This window comes from Anser anser (assembly GCF_964211835.1).
Source record: "Anser anser genome assembly, chromosome: 7".
Lineage (NCBI taxonomy): Eukaryota > Metazoa > Chordata > Aves > Anseriformes > Anatidae > Anser > Anser anser.
The window spans coordinates 29,547,736-29,566,722 of record NC_139727.1 but is presented as its reverse complement, the minus strand read 5'-3'; the positions used below and the strand labels follow the sequence as shown (position 1 = coordinate 29,566,722).

Here is an 18,987-nt window from a genome sequence, read left to right as displayed (position 1 = left end):
CATGGTGCATGCTGTTTTCAGCAAGACCAATCAGTAGGAAATTAATTGACTCTTGTGTCCTTTGAAAGCCAGGCTCCTTTTTCAAGACAGGGCAGTAACATCTCCTAGTGAAAAGGCACAGCAAGCCACACTCATCTGAATGGCCAATCATTCCTATATTAACATTCTGGCCTATTTCTTTTTAGGCTTTTCCAGGGACTGGAGTGGAAATTAAATTCATGAAGTGTGGCTTAATGCATATCTATTCTCCTCTGGAGAAGCAATCTCATAGTGACCATGAACAATGTGACTCTCATCTTTCACAGACATGTCTGTCTCACACGTGAAAGTGTCCTGGTCTTTTGAGAAACCTCAAAGCTTGCCCTTCTTTTGGACCTTGCAGACCTGCCCATGACTTTCTAATCATGGTGGTTTTCATAATGGAGAGAAGCCCAAAGCAATAATCCTGGACTCAAGCACATACTACGTTATAACATTTTGGAGTTTTGATCCATTCATCCTCAGCATTTTTGGTGGGGTAAATGAAGTGTATAATGATACTTTGTTCATGCAGCTATTTCTACAGCTCTTTGGAGCAGACCATCTTAATGGACTGAGCACTGTGCTGAGAATCAAGTGTCTGATGAGAAGTCCCTAATGATGTGCAAATGTTTGTAAGTAACATCTGAACATTTCTCATTTTGCATAAATATTTGGTTCCTTTTTTTTTCTTTCATTCTTTTTTTCTTGTAGCCCTCACTGTCTCAGCAATAACTGAGAGCTTCACTCTAGGCTGGCCAAAATTCTCAGCTGCAGCTGAGAGCTTCACACTAGGGTGGTCTAAAGCAAAGGCAGTGATGAAACTTTAAGTAATTATTCATTAGTATGTGAAAATTGAGATGAGTAACACTGAACTTTAAAGAAGCTCTAATTTGTAGAAGTCAATATTCAGGCCTAGATCTTTTCATGAGTATGGTGCCCACATAAATCTTCTTGGTTCACTGTGACATTAACAATCCCTCTCTGCAATAACTATTTGATCCAATATCCATGAAGGTTAGTAAGAATACTCCCAATTAATTCTACAGGTGCCCAGTAAGAATTTAATAGAAGATCATTCACCTGATGTTCTAAAACACCTGAAAAATATCACTGTACTAGTTAATTAATCTGTAAGAAATTCCTAAATGGAACTTGTAATACTTGTACAAACAGGTGCATGAAGATGTCACAGCTGAATTCTGTTTTCAACACTTCCTCCTTTTGCCACAGACATTGTCTCGAGACGATTAATCCTAAATATTCCACTAGCATATACCAAATTGTGTGTGCTCTGATGTAGAATCATCCTTCTGGAGCTATATGAATCCTCAAAAGATCCATAGCTATGCCTTTTACTCCTCACTCACCTAATGTTAACTGAGTGACATACACAATGACTTCAACACCAGGCTTCAGTTCAAACTGGACCAGGTTTTGGTTGAGAGCATTAAAAAGGATTTCAACAACCTGAGGAAATAAGAGATACAAGTAGTTACAATATGCAAGAGAGCAGGCTCTGGAGAATGTTCGGGAAAGGATGTAGTCTATGAATGGTGACTAACATCTTATTGGCTTCGGGAAGAGGTGGAAGAAAGCAGGGATGTGAAAGGAAAGTGAGAAGACTGAAGAAGTGAAGAGAAACTTGTACGTGTGCTTCAGACAGAACTGAATGTTACTGAATGCAAATCTCCCTACAGGGCAGACGTTTTCGAGACTCGGAGTGTTATTATACTTCTCCTAGAAATATGGGGCAGGGAAAAGAATGGGGAGTGGAAGAGAAATAGGGATTTTTTCACCCTCCAAAATGTCATGTGAATTTGAGCTAATGCACCTGGAAATCACTGAGATATAGGCTTTTCATTAGTGAATGATGGAACTGAGATGGGTGGTCCAGCCTAGTAAAATCTCTTAACTCACTCACATTCAGAACAACCCTAGTCATTTAGATCCTGTTTAAATAGGTTGTTGGGGATGCTACAAATCCAGTTTTGAAGATTAATGTCAAACTTGTCATATTTCTCCTTCATTTAGATGAGGGGCACTGGAGTGGAGGTTACTCATGGCTCAGCAACCTACCTATGATGTATTATTTTGTTGCCTTGCAGCCTATACTTAACATATACTGGAGCCTGAGCTTGTTAATGCATGGTCTCTACAGAATAATTCTGATGGCCAGAGCAGAGCTCCTCAAGCAGGTGCTATCAATTGGTTCCAAAGTACAAGTGAGTATGCTTTTAAATAAAGTTAGAGCACTAGAGCTTCAGTTCATGGTCAACTAAGTCAGAAACCCAATCTGAGACGTCTGCATAATACTGATATATGAAACATTTTTACAACCACGTGTTCATGGAGAATTCTAATATGGGTAGGTCCTACTGAACAGGACAGAAATGATTCCAAGAAAATCCCTCCAAATAGCCTTTTGAACTTTCCCTCTGCCATGCATCTCTTCTGCACACTTAACAACATGAATTTAAGAGTGAAGCTTTGCTAGCTAAGACAAATGTACTACTCTAAAGGGGCTGACTTTGCTCAGTGGGTGACCACAGCTTCCATAGAATTCATGAATCCTTTGAATTATTCATTGTTTGATCACAGAAGAGTTACTCCTGTCGGTGCTTTGAGATGGGCTCACACACAGCTTCCACAAAGTAGAAATGGTGCATACAAGAACATAAGCTATAGCCAAGCAATTTTTCCAGCAGTACTTCACTCCTTTGCCTTCACAGACCTGATTTAATCACTTGGTAATTCTAGGATAAAAAGCTTCAGCAGACTAGTGCTGTTGTTCCTAGCTCTTCCCTTGCCTACATATCACTGTAGCTATTCATCACTGTAATTACCTATTTATCTAAATGGATGGATATTGTAACTTCCAAATATAGTTTGCACACGCCATTCGCTGCTGCAGAATAAAGAGGTCTTGTTCCAGTGATATACAAGCCGAAGAGCTTGATTTATTTTCAGTAAACCTCAGTATATTATTGTGCTGCTTTGGCCTCTGTCTATTAGCATTCCTCCAGGGAGTACGCATTCAAGGTTCCTTTGGCCACAGCTTCTGTAATGAGGACACACCTCTGATCTAGGAAGAACCACTGCTGGTAGACTGTGACATATCTCAGTGAGGTGCTTGGAAAGCCAATTTTCCCTGTAAAAGTCATTCTCTTTAATGACATAAATATACTGCCACAGTCCCAGATGCATCCAGTTCCATCACAGTGATTGCAAGTCATTTCTAATGCTGCAAAGGTTGAGGGAGCCATCTGCAAATGGTATGATGGGAGTGAATGGTCTGTGAATCCTTCTTTCCTTACCTGCTCTAGATCGGCCTCACTGCTTTTCCTCATCTCTGTTGTATTTTTATGGGGCAGTATGAAGAGTTCAGCAGAAGTAGGCAGCCCAGGAAATACAGCTACCAAGATCTGTTCATCAGGGATACCAGTCACCTAAAAAAAAGTAAAAAGGAAGTCTCTAGCTGCTCTTATGTTACCGATTTTTCCATCCACTATGGGAAACCGTGCTCCTGTCAAATTGACAGTTCTGCCATAGATGTTGTGGCCCTCACGAACTGCTTTGCCCATTTAGTGTGCCTTGAACTAGAAGTTCTGCTAATGGTACACTATTTCATTTCTAGAAGTAAATGTAGGGTTGACAACATCCCTGGGCTCAAAGAGCTCAACCCAGAGTTCGAAGTCCAAACTTAGGGTGTCTCCAGGTCTGAATTTTCCATTAAGTCCTCACTACAAAAGAATGACCCAAAGTCAAATTCAGAGAGCCTAACTCAGATCAACCACTAGTAAGTGTGCAACTAATGGCAACATATGAAGAAAATTACCTACAAACACTTTCTAATATCAGGTTATGGGGATCCACACATGCCATGTGCAATATATTTCTTCATGTCTTCATTGGGAACTTTTTTTTTTTTAATGATAGAGCTGATCAGAAGGAAGCTGCTCAGCTTGCTGAACCAAGATTCAGGCTCCATGCCTGACTCTCACTGCTGTCTTTATCATGACCAATAAAGTTACTGCCCTCTGGTTGTACTTCCCAAAACCAAGTTGTGCATCCTCAGCACAGCAGGAAGCTTCTCCTCCTTCAGAAACTCTCTGCTATATGAGGCTAACCCAATAAGCCACCTGGTCCTACTCCAACTCAAGATCCTTGGCCTCGTTCCTGAACTGAAATGTATTGACAGGGCAGCCCCTATTCCTCGTGATCTGTCCTATAAGCATAGACTGCAGGCCGCAACCTCTCCCAAAAGGATATACAGACAAGCATTTCTATATGCTTTCTGATGTTGTCTGTAATCATTCATTGTTACAACATAATTTATTTTTTCTACAAACTTGACTCTGAATACAGTGAAAGGGAAGACCAGTTTAAACAGATGAACTAAGTGTTTTCTCAGGATGGGAAAACAATCAAGGAAACTCTCACAAACTGTGAATTTTGAGTGGGCTGTGGATGAGAAAAGCTGAGCAGGAATGCACTTTCCTCGTAAAAATAATCAGCCTTCATTTCTAAGAACAGCTGTAGCTGAAGAAAAAAAAATAATACCACAAGATATTTTTTTGGCAGAAAGTAAAAAACACAAAACCTTGCTTAAATCCGTCTCTTGATTTCACACAAAACCAAATTCCCTAGCTATTTAATATCATAGATTATTCTGTCCCCTTTCCTGCAAGAATCTGAGTGCTAGTTTACATATTCTAATTAATCCCAAAGGAAGATTCAGTATCTTACACACCAGAAGCTTCTCTTTGTCCTGTATTTTAAAAGGTAAGTTTATTTTCCCTCTGAATCTTCATTTTCTGCCCCAGTTGGAAAGGGAGTAGAGCTTTATAAGATTCACCACTTGCTACACTTAGTTCCATTAGAAGACTGAATATCCAGAATAAGTAAAAATATCTTTCTCGTGCATCTAACATTACTACAATATCTGTCTTCTGGGACAGAGTGGATCAGCTGTTCAACAGGACACAGGAACACTACCCAAATGCTTGGAACAGAAAACAACGGACTCTGTAATATCAATTTGGCAAATAAGAGTAATAGTGATGCTATTACAATCAGGAATTTGTAAAGTCCTTAGGGATATTAAAAGCTGAAAAATGCCACAGAAACATTAATAAAAGTAATTACAATATTTTCACAGAATTCCCAGAATAGTTTGCCTCTATAAAAATATTCAGAATATTAAGCAGCAGTCAATTTAAAATGATAACTTCATTACTGCTGTTCTTCCCACTCTTCTAAGCTAGCATGTTGAAAAAGTCTGCATGCTTTAACAGCCTAGGCAATGTTTGAGCAGAAGAAGAGGAAACAGGAGCTCACCTGTGCTAGAGCTCTTCTGATGACTTTGCCAATGTCTTGTCTCCATTCAGGAATGTCAGGGTTGTGGTAGTCCAAGTTAGGAGAAAATGACAGGAGTTGAGACTGGAAATATTCTGGAATAGAAGAACAGTATTGATGAGAAAATTAAACAAGCAGTGCTCAGGGTACAGCCAAGGGTGTGGAAGTAAACTGAAAGACCATGATTAAAGTAGCTTAAAACAAAAGAGAGATTAAAGGATGAAGGAAGAAAAAGGGCTAGCTAACACTAAGCAGGACAGAAAACTTGCAATGAAATAATGTTCTTACAAAGGACGTTTTGCCCTAATGACAACTTGTGGCTTTTCCCAGAAGAAATGGAAGCAAGAATGAGGGAGGTGAGAAGATGCTTTCTCTTCACAAAGGCTCCAGGCCTAGCAATTTTGCCGCTTAACTTCATCAGATTCCATTTACAAGGAAGTTAGTTGACCAATAAACAAGATGGCATCTGCCTGAAATTTGGAAGGTCTGCGCAATTACATGCACTGTGGTCTGCAGAGAAAACACTTACAGTAAGTAATATGTTTTCAAAAGCAAGCATTATCTGTTTGCTCTCCTGGAGGGAAGCCATGAGTGGTTAATACCCCAACAAATCAGAGCCCAGTGGTGCTAATGACAGGCTAATCAAGCAGTGGCTATTCATGAAACACTTTGAAATTACTTCCTAATTGACTGATTGCAGGGAGGAAGAAAAACTTCCTAGACTTCAAATACAGACCAATATCAAATTTTCTCCATTTCCATCTCTCCCCTCTGGTGTCACTAGAGTCCAAGCCTAGAATACTTATGACAAATAATGCACAATGGATTTGGGCCAGTGGGAGAGACAGATTCAGGATGGGAATCACACTCAGATATAAGTTATCCGAGTAGAAGACTCTTCTTTCTGTTTCTAGAGGTGTGCTGTGTCTCACCTTGAATCACCTGACCTGCAACACTTCAAATAAGTACCATTGATCATTTTTAAGGTACCAGTTTTAGATCAAGCTAAACCAACAAGAGTATAAATGAGGAAATCCACAGAACAGCAGGAGTGTGTCAGCACAGCATTTGGCTTGCATCTTTTGCAAGTTCCATTCTTTCTTTTTAGATGCTGCAATATTTTTAAATAAAACAAGCATAAAAGAGCAGGTAAACTCTCTCATGTTCCAAAGGCTAAACCCAGACCCTGACATTTTATATGCTTTGAATGGAGGGTTCAAAAGTCAAAATCCTCAGTACCACAGCCAATTTACTTTTTGACTAAATTCTGTGCTGTTAGCCACAATTTGAGAAGACCCTGAATAAATCTCCTCCACTGCTAACATCACAAAGCCATAGTCCTGCCCAGAGCCATAACAATTTAACAGAGGACACTGATTAGGATTGGTAATCCAAATTAACCAGAGCAGGTGTTTACCAAAGTTGTCCTTCTTTCTGTATTCAGACTTGAACTGATCACCAGATCTGAGGTCTGGACAGACTTGTCCTTTAAACCAGCTTAGTCTGCAGCATGCTGCCACATGGAACTATTTGGATGTTCCAACTAGATTAATATCTCTGTGGTAAAGTCCCAAACTTTGGATCTTTTACAGAGAAAAGCAAAATTTTTTACAAGATGTTTAAAAACCCTCTATGGGACCTACTGGGACCTTTACATCACAAATACAAAGATCAAGATCACCCACGGGACCCATCTCAAATGCGCCTGATTAAGGTTTATTCCAGAAGCTAGTGGAAAGCTGCAAGTTTCCCAGACCTAAACACTGCATCTTGCAATGCCCAAAATGATCAAGTAGAGGGTTACTTACATTTGTTAATAGTGAGCTTGGGTATTTCTGCATCGTATCAACAAATTATTAAAACCCACTGCATTTCACAGCCAGACAATCAATAAATATCTATTTAGCTGGTTGTTAAATGTGAACATACAGCATTCCAGTCACCAGTGGCACATTTATCTATCTTTAATTACAGAAACAAGACACACACAGTTCAACCACACAGTGCAACCTCAGTTATTTGAAGTGCAGGCTTCTCAATAAAACTTGCTGTCCAAAGAAAAGCTTGCCCTGAAACGCTGGATGCCAGAAACTGGATAAGGAAAACGAAGACAAGCCCAGGAAGAAATTATTCTCTGGAGAAATCTCAAAGTCCTGTCCAGAACTGCTGAGAGCGCCCTTCCACTCAGGCTTTATTGAACCCCGAACTAGGACAGCTCTGTGGTCTGTTAAAGAGTGCTTTGGGGAGCCTGTGATGTACAGATATGGCACAAACATTACCCACAAGGAAGTCCAGTAAACACAAATATCCAGCTGTGGTATGGAAGATGGACAGAGATACCAGCCACAGAGACATTTCTACCCCATGTCTTCCAGACCCTTCTCTTTATACAGTCACTGTATAAAGAGAAATATTGGCTGTATTCAGGCTGCCTTAATGTTGCACCATGCCTGCTTCTTTCCACAGCTAGGAAGCAGAGGGAAGGCACTCTGGCTACACCCCTAAGTGGATTTTATTTTGTGAGTTCCCAGTCAAGAAGGCAGTGGGATGACGCCAGACACTTTACTACAGTGCTGAGTTTACAGATTTAGCTATCTGCCCCATTCGAGTTCACTTCTGTATTTAGTGATCAGGACAAATCTGATCTACTTTGTTTCCAGTTAACAAATGTTTGACTTCAGAGGGCCCTCCAGGCACTAGGGAGCTCAGAGTTCATTTTGGTTCAGCAACGACTGCCTTTTCTTCAACTCTAGATGTTCCCTGAGATCTGGTTGTAAAAGGATGAGGGTACCGTGCACTGCGATCTCCTTGGTGTCTTGGATGAGGGTGTTGCCCGCAGCAACCTGCACAGTGACTGTGTTCATCCCCTCCACAGCGAAGACGTAGGAGATGCTGCTTTCCAAGGTGATGAGGGGCTGCAAGAGGTAAACACAGATAGCAATATAAAAATCAGCATTCAATTAACTCAGACACAACAGACACCTGAATAATTCACCAGGCCACAGTATCCATCCTCCCCTGGCTGACACACAAACCATGCTCAGAGCTTGCGTGTCCTGCCAAGGCCTAAAAGCACGTGACCCAACCATCACCCAGTGAGACCATCCCACAGGCAAAGCTTTCTCTCACTTCAATAAATGCCTCCTGAAAAATTCTTCCACTGAATTGCAACCCATTATACTGTGAATACCTCAGTAGGGCACAGTCAGCAACGGCAGAATTAACGCTGCAGAATGCAGTGTTGTACACATGCGAGCATGCAAACTCAGCACGGTTGCTTTATCAGCTGTGCAAAATACAGGGTCCAATTCAGATCAGCATTTGACTATAAACTTTTTCAGACAATCCATATTGTTCAGACGCAGGATCAGCCCCCTCTCTTATGAGCGCAAATCCATGCATCTACCTCAGAGCAGCACTGCTCAGGACAACAATGATACCAAATATCGACCTGTCCATGTTTCAAGCCTGTAAGGTGTAAGCTAGCTCCAACTATAAGCTGGCAAGCCATGTTAACAAGGCTTAAAACATGCCATAACACCTACAGAGGCTGCTGTCTGAATGTAGCTGGATGGCTTCCAGAGCAAAGTTGACCTGTATTTAGCTAGTTCAGAGCCATGGCAGAGAAAGCTGACTTTATCTGCACCTTCTCAAACAGAAACGTCCTTGACAGCACTACAGTTCTTCTCTTAGCACAGAAAACCCTTACGCTGATACACATCTAGACAGGAAAAGTGCACCATGTTCAGGGAAAGAGATTTGTGCATTGAAAACCAAAGGTCTAGCCCTAATAGTGCCTTTGAGCTGACAGCTGGTCTATAGACACATCTCTTGGACTGGATTAAACCATTAAAATGGAAATAGTGATAGTGGTCTCCATTGCAAAAGCACTTAGAGGTCTAAGAGCACAGATAAAATCATTGTACCATTGCTATTGCCTCTTCACCAAACTGCCAGTTTGTTTCCAGAGAAAAATAAATATATAAGTAAACTAAGCCATCTAGCTCTCACACTTCATCCCCTCAAACTGTTAATTTGCCTGCATGTCACAGCAGTGGCCATACATGTCATTTTCATAGGCAAATCATAGTTTCCACTGGCATAGCCCAGGCTGGCAAACAGATTTCTCCCCTGCAGAATGGCATCATTCTTTGGCCATTAGCTGAAAAAGCATTAGAAAAAAGTAAAAAAAAATGATCACAGGAGACAAAGACCAAGTGAGCAAGGATGCCAACTTGGGGTAGCCCTGGAGTCATAGCTAACATATACTAACACATATATCTAATACGTGCACATCCTGGACAAGCAGAATAGACCTATATTAAACTGCAGCGATATTAGCAATATTCCTGGAGGTTGCAGGTTGTGATTCTGTGCAAAGGCAGATAAGAGGAACCAATCTGGTCTTTAAAATTACTATTTCTCTTTTTTGTATGTGTGCATGCTGGACATTCCGTTATCATGGCTGATTTCACCTCCATCATGGAATTTTAACATTCAGCCAACTCCTTAATTTTAATTCAAGCACCAAGACCTGGAAACTAACTCTAAATTAAATCAAGTAGTTCAAGGTTCATTTGCTCAAACCTATTAGACAGCTGGACGCATTTATTAAACTGGACCTGTGTTAATCCAGGCAAATTGGCCTTTGGGTATACAGCAAAAATTAGCACTGCAGAAATTCAGAACAGTGATTCTGGCAGGGTGGGGCAGCACAAGAGCCTCAGCCTGGGCATTTGAGCGTAAGACAACATTCGCCCGTGCAGCAGCACAGAGTACCTTAGTGACACTGCACAGTGACACAGGACACATCTGGTTCTGCCTGGGATGCCTACAGGCTGAACAGGCACAGGAGCTGCTATTCCTCAGTATGGAACCAGAGTATATCACCTAACAACGCCAGACAGTCACTATGCACAGTGCTACACATCACACACCATAATTCATAAACAAATCAGTTTTCCCAGCTTTGACCTATCCTAAGAGCCACGCAGTTTGCCCACGAGTGAGCACAGAGAGGGACTCAAGGTGTATATTAAGCATCCCAGAAGGAATTTTGATGTGATGCAGATTGTTGTCTTTAAAAAAATTAAAAAAAAAAAAAAGTGTCTGCTGTTGTATCTATATCCTCTGCCATTCATTTGTCCGATGCTAGGGGGCACAGCTGAAGTACACTTCACGAGGTAGCTGGAGAGAACACTGCGAAGAATGAAAGGTGCTCTGATTTTCGCTTTGGCCACAGGTTAAGTGGCACCATCTTTACTAATCCATACACCAACATAATTAGGAAAAATTTCCAATCGCTCCAAGGTATTATCAGGTTCAACTGCCTATACTCTATTGCCGATGGGGCTGAAATTCGAGCAAGGTGATAATACAGGGAACAAATCATATTTACAACATAGCTCCAAGCACCATGAGAGATTAATTGAAATGTTCAGCACACAGCATTGGCTTGTTCTACCTTTTCTAGACATCTTTCTATTTCAAAAAAATCTTTTTTAAGGCCCTATTCACAATTAACTTTACATTAAAGAGAAAAGTTGTTGCAGGAAAACTCTGGCACCCAGACGCACTCAAAAGCTTAAGGAGATAATCAAGTTAGTGGTGCCTAAACTGTCTCAGATATACCTTAATGTCTGTCCATGCATGAGCACTGAGCATAAAATAACTGAAATGAAAGGTGATTTTGCATTCCCCCCTCTCCCTCTCAGTGCAGTATGAGCTATGTGGAGTTACCCTATATTTGTCATGAACTAAATGTTATGTACATGGGTGGTTGCCACCGCTCAGCAAAGGCACAGCAACTTGCCAAGCTGCAGTAACTAGTTTTTGTTCCTGAGGTTTTCTGGTGCCTCAGTTATGCTTCCATAAAAACAGGTGAGTTCTCCAGTGTGCTTCCTAACTTGATGTAAAATCCCAGTACGCACAGCATTCACTGTTTTCTTTTTTTTTTTTTTTTTTTTTGTATCCTGCTACTATTGGTAGTCAGGTTAAGAGATTAAAAAACAAGCAGCTTTGTCAAAGAGAAAATCAAATACTTGTCTGCTATTTTTTTATCCCAAGTTCCCTATTTCATGTAAAATCCCCATTTTTTTCTACTGTGATCCCACCTCAGTGCACACCTTCAATTGCAATTTAATAATATAGACAGTGACGTGACTTAAGCTGCCTTTTGTAAATAAAAGCAGATACTGTATCGCAAATTATTGGCTGTACATTTCAGAACTGTAATAATGGAAGACAGTACTTGTGTCATCTGTCTCATTCCTAAAGCCTGCATCAAAAGCTGTAGCTAATAAGCAATTCTGCTCTCTCTATTTGAAAGCATGACCACAACTTGCAGTTCCACTTACTTTAATTATTGATTTTAAAAAAGCACTTTATAACAAATTTTTGCCGATACCCTGAAAGTTCACTACAAAGCAAGTCTCACCTCTGTCACTAATATATATCCAGGCTGTGAACAATAGTCATGGACAGTTACAAACAGATCCTTGAGGGTCTAGCTTAAAATTCTAGATACAGTTGTCCAGTTTAATAAAGGTTATTTGAACACCAGCAGCTTTAAAGTATTGTGTTGGAATCCAGCACTATATACTGCATACTGGCACATAATGGAAACACCCATGGTTATTTGAACACCATCAGTTTTTAAACAGTGTTGAAAGCCAGTATTATCCCATACATAGTAGTATATAATTCAGTTAAGTTGCAAGTGAATTCTAGTAATAACAGTGTTCTTCAAAGCTCAGTAGGGCTGATAATAACCACATGTAAAAAAAAGTAATGACTTCTAAGAACAACATGAGACAGGAGGAAACAAATTCAGAAAGGTTTAAGTTCAGATAATGACAACCTTTTTTAGGAAGGAAAAAAAAATAGCACAAAAAATAAGCAAAGGCAAGAAGTTTTCATTAGGGTTGAGAGAGTTCACTCTCTGGCACAACAAGCTGGGGAAGTAAAAGTGAGCCAAAAGGCAACCATACCTTGGTGTTGTTACCAAACCACCAGAAATAGGTAAGTGTGCCTGCTTTACTGGGCCAAACTACTGCAGTAATGTTGACATCCTTATTCCTGATGGCAACAAAAGGGACATTCAGATGGACGTGCTCCACCGGACCTACAGGAAGAAACAGTTCATTATTAGAGGCTTTGAGTTAAATCCTCTCTGCTCAGTTGTGAACAGCAAGGATCTTTCCTTTAAATAAATCAAAGCAAAACAAAGCACTGTTGCAGTGAGACTATTATAGATTATACAAGAGAATTTCAGCAATGAGCAACAGAAAAAGATACCATATTAATAAACAAAAATCACACTTTTTTTTTTTCCAACTCTTAATTCTATGAGAGCCAGAGATGCACATTTTTCACAGTGCTAATTTCAGACAGGGTCAGCACTGTTTTTAAAAGACAGATGTTTTAAAATGCAGGCTGAGGGTGACCACTCAACTGTCTTTGCACTGGATAGGGCAGGCTGCTATCGTAGTCTTGAGGGACAGGACACAAGGGAAAGAAGGTGTTTTCTTGAAAACATATCCACTGAGCTACTAAGATTAGTGAGCAAATCATTTTAGCCAAGATGGCTTAAATTTGTTTACATATGAGGTATTTATGACTTGATTAAACATGTCCTGACAGTTTCTCTGTAGAAGGTGTCCAAAAGAAAGATTAATGATTTGGGGCAAGAATGGAAAACTTTAGTATTATTTTGACTTTGGTCTGACCTTGGAAAGTCTTTGGGAAGTTAATTACCACTAGTAGAAATGCAGGAACTACTTGAAAGATGTATGCATTGGCATATCAAAGTATTTAACACAGTTTCTGAAGAACTTGTTTCCAAAAGGCTTAAAAGCATAAATGCAAAATTGCATCTAATAAAACCAAATGTTCAGAATGAGTCCACTGCACGAAATCCAGATTAAGAAGAAAGTTTGTCTCCCCCCCAGGACACTCCCTAAAAAACTGGAGAAAAAAAAAAAAGGTTTTTTTGTTTGTTTGCTTAAAGCTTTTCCTACTATCTCCATTTTTTCCTCCTTGTCAAATTTTTGGGTTTTGCTTGTGCTGACTTCTAGCTGATAACCAGGTGCACATTACACAGCGTTACTGAGCCCTTGTGGTTGGTACCTTTTTAAAACATGGAAAACTGATAGACTATCACTGTGAGAAGAAAAGGATGAAATAAGAAAGAAGGGAGATTTTTTTTTTTTTGATAAAACATTAATTTGGGGAAGCAGGAAATTTGCTGATTTTAACTGAGACAACCTTCTTATGTTACCTTTCAGATCTTCAAATATGAAATAGGGGCATTAATCATTTCACCTACATGGATCACAAGAATTTTGGAAAGCAAGAGCTGTTCTTTTACCACCAGAAGATACAGCCCCTAGCACAACAGGCCCCTATTCTTGGTTTTGGCTTTCTAAAACTTGTTTTTTTGTTCTTCCTTTCAAAAGGGATCAGAGTCATTCCTGAAATTTGTCTGTAGCAAGTACTCAGGATTCCCAAGAACAGCAGGTTTCCCCAAATATTTTCTAACAGTGCATGGTAAGATGAAAAACACTAAAATCTTCAATTCTTTTAGATGAGGGGATGAGTTGAAGGAGAAAAAAGTACTATTGCTTGAAGTCCAGGATCTTCTTTCTACTTTTTTTCAGTACAGGGTTCTAGAACCAGACATGTTATAATAAGGGTGACTTACATAGTGGGCAATTTGTCTGGACATTTGAACTTCAACAGCAAACCTCCTATATTGACTAGAATATTCAAATATATTTAAAGTCTAGTACTAAAGTCTAGTATTGTCTTGTCCTCACTGTTACTGTGAATGTAAATGCACGGAAAACTTTTCTCTAGAGATAATGATAATCTGGCAATCAAAGAAGGCTACAGAAGTCAAAGGAGAGATCTGAGATGCTGAAGAAAAAGAGAGCAGAACAGCACAAAAAGGCCAAGGCAATGGCCCCTCTTTGCATTCTGCTCTGAAATCCTCTACATGGTACAGCAGTTCCTGGGAGAAAATCAGATAATCCATACAAAATTCATTGTTATTACCAGGTAACCATCACTTTTGTCAGTTAATGGACCAAGGTGAAGAAAAAAACAGTTAATACTCTAATAACAGGTTGTAAAATGCAGCCATGATTGACTTTGAGGGAATTATGAGCATAATAAAAGCTTCAAGGAACATTTATTCCTTCACATAGGGAGCTTGAAATTTAGAAGAAGAAAATAGTTCTTGCATTTTGGAAATGTCTGACTTTCTTCCTTTCAGTGGAAAAGCAAAAGCGGCAGACAGCACAGAAGCCATTCTGACACGCAAAGGGGAGAGGTGGACATGGCTGAAAACACTGTTAGGGGCACAGCTGAAGAGGTACATCTGAATGCAGATGAAGCTCTCTGCCCAGGAGACCTAGTACTCTGAGAGCAGGACAAGGAACCGGGATATTTCTGGTCTCATCCTTGGTTCCACACCTTCCTCAGGCTTTGATAAAGCCAGCGAGGGGCTCTACGAGTCTGCTCACGTGCCAAGTGGAGAGAGATTGCACTGATCTACAAAATAGGAGGGGAAAGTCAGGAGTGCATGTCAAACACATCAAACATGAAAAGTAGCATATTAGTCCTCAGTATATTAATATTACAGGAAGTATGTTGAGGATAATGATTTTTGTCTTATTTAATCAACACTGAAAATTCCCAAATCCTGTATCAGAATTTCGTAGATTAATCTAAACCTCTTGATATCAGAAGCACACTGAAAACACACATTTGGACTTTGTTTCATTTGCTGTTTGGCCTTTAACCCTTTCAGAACCATTTTCAAGCTTTTCAGCTACGAGTACTGAAAATATACTTTTGTTAAAAGATGCTTCCCTTTCTCTTCGTTCAATAAAATTTACTTAGCAAGGTAGAAGAGTATCTGAAAGTCCAAGCCTTTGGAAGAGTGCGAGTTGCATATATACCTGGGATTTTCATGTATTCCTAGATGCCAATGAATTTGGGGGGATTTTCAGTGAGGTCAGGATTTCGCCCAAGGAATCGAGCAGGAGGAATTACTTACAGACCACATGCAGGAAGAGGACAGCAGTATCAGAGCCCAGGCTGTTTTCTGCATAGGCTGTCACCTGAAAGATTCCAGCGCTCTTATACACATGCCGGATGCCATCCTCAACAGGGCTGAAATTTGCATAGGATACTGCAATGCCATCTCCAAAATCAAGTTGAATGTTTGTCCTCTGGAGATCACCCTGCAACAGAAAAGGCTGGATTAGGAAACTGGGCTGATAAGAGTTCCCTCTATCCCACTGCTCACCTCTATTTCATTAACATGGATGCAAATTCTTAACTTTACCAAAAAAGTTTAGCTTCATTCTGTCGGTCTCAAAAGGGGCCTGACTCAAATCAAGCTAATTATATACTAGCGGTACTTAGAATAGATGAGCATTTGCACCTGTAAAGAGGTGTTATTCCCTCATCTTGGGTTTAGAGATTTTAAGAGGGTAGAGTGCCAAAGGTGCATATATCAAGAGGGCTATATTTGATTCATCTGGTACAGTGCATGGTTGGGGGTTATGTATTGCTGAAGCGGCCAGTGCTTTGCACAACCCTTTGCTGAATGGGTGGCATCCAACAAGCATCTCCACACAAGCAAAAAGATGTGAGGCACTACACTGATAGGAGTCCAGATGTTGACTGGAGAGGAATTCCCAGGTGTACGTGGGAGCCTCGGGGACATTCTGGAGACAGAGCAATAGTTGAGGTGGCTCTCCAAGATATTCCAAAGAAACAAAACCTGGTTACTGAGATACTGTAAGTCTAGCCTAAGCTAGTTTTTCAGGCATCGTGAATAGTCAATGGAAGAGAGAGACAACAAGACACCAAGACATCCTGTCCTAAGATAACTGAGACAGGTGATATGGATTATCTTCTGCAAATATCCTTCTCTGTACCCTGATGATAAAAAGTCTAGATAACTAATTTCAGCTAGACACGTAACTTCTGGATGGCTGAATTTATACAGGTTGAGTCCCACATGGAGCACTGACAGCTTTTGTCTAATGTCAGTCAACACAGAGATAGGGCCCCGTGATACACAGGAGAATGAAATAGATGATGAGAAAATCCCTTCTATGATTACTGTCAATGACAGCTATTAAATGAAGGGGAGAACAACAGACAAGAGATTCCAGCATTGCAGGTATTGTCTAGAAGCAGCAGCTGCACTGTTTTAATTTAAATCATGCTTTAAACCACTGTAGTTGAACTATAGAAGTGTCTGTTATTTCAGTTTCTAGGAGCCTTATTATGTACTTGTTCCCAGCTGACTAAAAGTAACACAAAACAAGGCTAATTTAAACAGAGTGAAAGCCCACTGCAGTGATTTCACTAAACTGAAATAAAATTACACCCCAGATTAAATCTCTGCAGCTTTCTGTGTGTGCATATACATATATATAAACTGTATTGGCCCAAGTAATTTCCTATCATGAGAAAGGCTCCACTGCATTCACTATGAGTGAAGATACCATAACCTTTTAGAGATGTTCCCAGCCCCAAAGTAAAAACAATCTTCAGCAATATTGATGAGAGTGAGATTCCAGAGGAAAAAAAAGGGGGGGTGGGGGGGGAGGGGCAAAAATCCCTGCTCTTAGATGTATTTTTGTGTGTGTGTGGTTTGGTTTTCTTTTGTTCTTAAAAAAAAAAAAAAAGGAAATGGAACAATATTTCATGGCCATCTCATAATAAACACCATTTGCTGCATTTGCTGTAAGTGTGCAAGGTCAGGATCAAAGCTAATGTCAGTTCCAGTACATACTGATCTAAGCAGGGGAGGCAACCATGGAACTTGCAGCCAGTTCTTATGTACTTCCCATCTCTTCACAGCCAGCTCAAACCCTGCAGGGCTCTACATCCACTGGCCTGTGTAAGTGGCAATGGCGGTACTGTCACAGCCAGGATGGTGCGTTCTGCTACTGGTCCTGGTCCTGAAAGTGCACCTGATCTTGTCCTTTGGATGGAAACCCTGAGAGCACAGACAATAAGCCAGACTACACTCCAGTATGTGTAGGTAATCAGGACTGCAGCATGCCCCACAAACTTTATCTTCCCCATAGGCTGTGCTTGCATTAACAAATGAGGGCACAGAAAGGCTATTTTCAGGGATGAATTTCCCTTGAGTGTACACTTAGAGTCTCCAAATACACACCCATATAATCAGGTTTATTATGTAGATTTTGAAATATGAGTATTTGGTTACAGATGTTAGATTTCTCTCCTTTCTTGCTCCACCATTCCCATTTCACAGGAGCCAGGGGAGTTTTGCTATTGAATTTATTGGGGCACCATTTTCACCTCTGTCCTACTAGGACATTAAAAATACATTAGAAACCAAAAAGAAAACATAGATGAATAGAGTGGAATTGACAGTAAAACCTATCTATAATATTGCCAATAATATCCTTTTCATAGAGAGGTGCTTTTTTTTTTTTTTTTTTTTGTCATCACTCAACAGAATTCTCTAGCAGGGACAAAATTACACTCTTGAGATATTCAGTTATTTGATAGAAAGACTCCCATAGCTTGTTAAGCCCTTCAAAACTACTTCTCAAGAGAATGTTCTAAGACCACAAGCTCATCTCATACGGAAGGCACTGAACAGAAGATAAAAATTTGATCTGATTTGATCTGATTTGATTCATCACTGGTGACCTTGGGATGCCACTCTTGCACCTATCGTTGCAGCTCCCCTCTCCTGCCTTATAATTCTCTTTTCTATTTTGTCCTTGCTTCTCCAGTCTGACTCTATTTGAAAGGGGAAGGTTTGAAGTGGAGAAACAGGAACAGATTTTTTTGTGGCTAAGCAGTAGCAGATGATCTTTCCAGCCAATTATCATAGTTTGGTCTTCAATGAAAATCTAGCCCATCACACCAATCCTTCCTTTCTCCCTTCTATACCTCTGTATCCAGTATATAAAATACTAAAAGAAGTGTGTTAGCCCCATATATGATGTCAGACGTTTATGAATATAAATTAAAATAGAAGTGGTTGGAAGCATTTCAAATGGATAAAAATCATTGCTTTCCATATATATTGAAGAGGTGCATTTTATTGCTTTCAGCCCCATAAACTACCAAAAGCTAAAGGCTGTCACAAAGACTGGAGCTCTGCATACAAGCAGGAAAAAGGTAGTGGAATGGGTGGAAAAGTGTATTGCCATGTAACAGCCTTTCAAAGTCATCTCCCCATCAAGACTAGCTTGGAAAAGTTTTCCTGCCTGTACACCTATGTGATATATTTTGGTCATAAAACCACAAATAATCCAGATATGGCAAAGGTAAAGGAACTCAGTGCAGAGTGCCAGGGATCAGAAACAAAGCAACTGCTGGCAGAGAAGAGGCTTGGGAGTGAACTTTTCTTCCCACCGCATTCACAGACCCACAACCTCATTGATGCTGAATCAAAAGCTGCGGCTCCTCTAATGAAGCTCTCAAATTGCTTGCATAAAAATATGGTATGGATGTGGCTATCTCTTTCTATAAACACAGTTTAGTAATCTACTAATAGATGTGCAGAGCTCTAATACTTGCTCAGGCTTGTTCTTTGAATAGTCA

At 40.2% G+C, this 18,987-nt stretch overlaps 1 protein-coding gene across 12 annotated transcripts in view; it reads right to left on the bottom strand.

The window, feature by feature from the left end:
* SORCS3 (sortilin related VPS10 domain containing receptor 3) overlaps positions 1-18,987 on the bottom strand; it is a 313,332-nt gene that overhangs the window by 9,210 nt on the left and 285,135 nt on the right. For all 12 annotated transcript variants that reach the window (XM_083845055.1, XM_083845054.1, XM_083845050.1 and 9 more), the window contains 6 exons: positions 15,437-15,623; positions 12,366-12,499; positions 8,168-8,291; positions 5,359-5,471; positions 3,336-3,467; positions 1,389-1,488 (listed from right to left, as the gene is read on the bottom strand). In XM_083845055.1, coding sequence (XP_083701181.1) covers positions 1,389-1,488; positions 3,336-3,467; positions 5,359-5,471; positions 8,168-8,291; positions 12,366-12,499; positions 15,437-15,623 — 790 coding nt within the window. The remainder of the gene's footprint in view (positions 1-1,388; positions 1,489-3,335; positions 3,468-5,358; positions 5,472-8,167; positions 8,292-12,365; positions 12,500-15,436; positions 15,624-18,987) is intronic.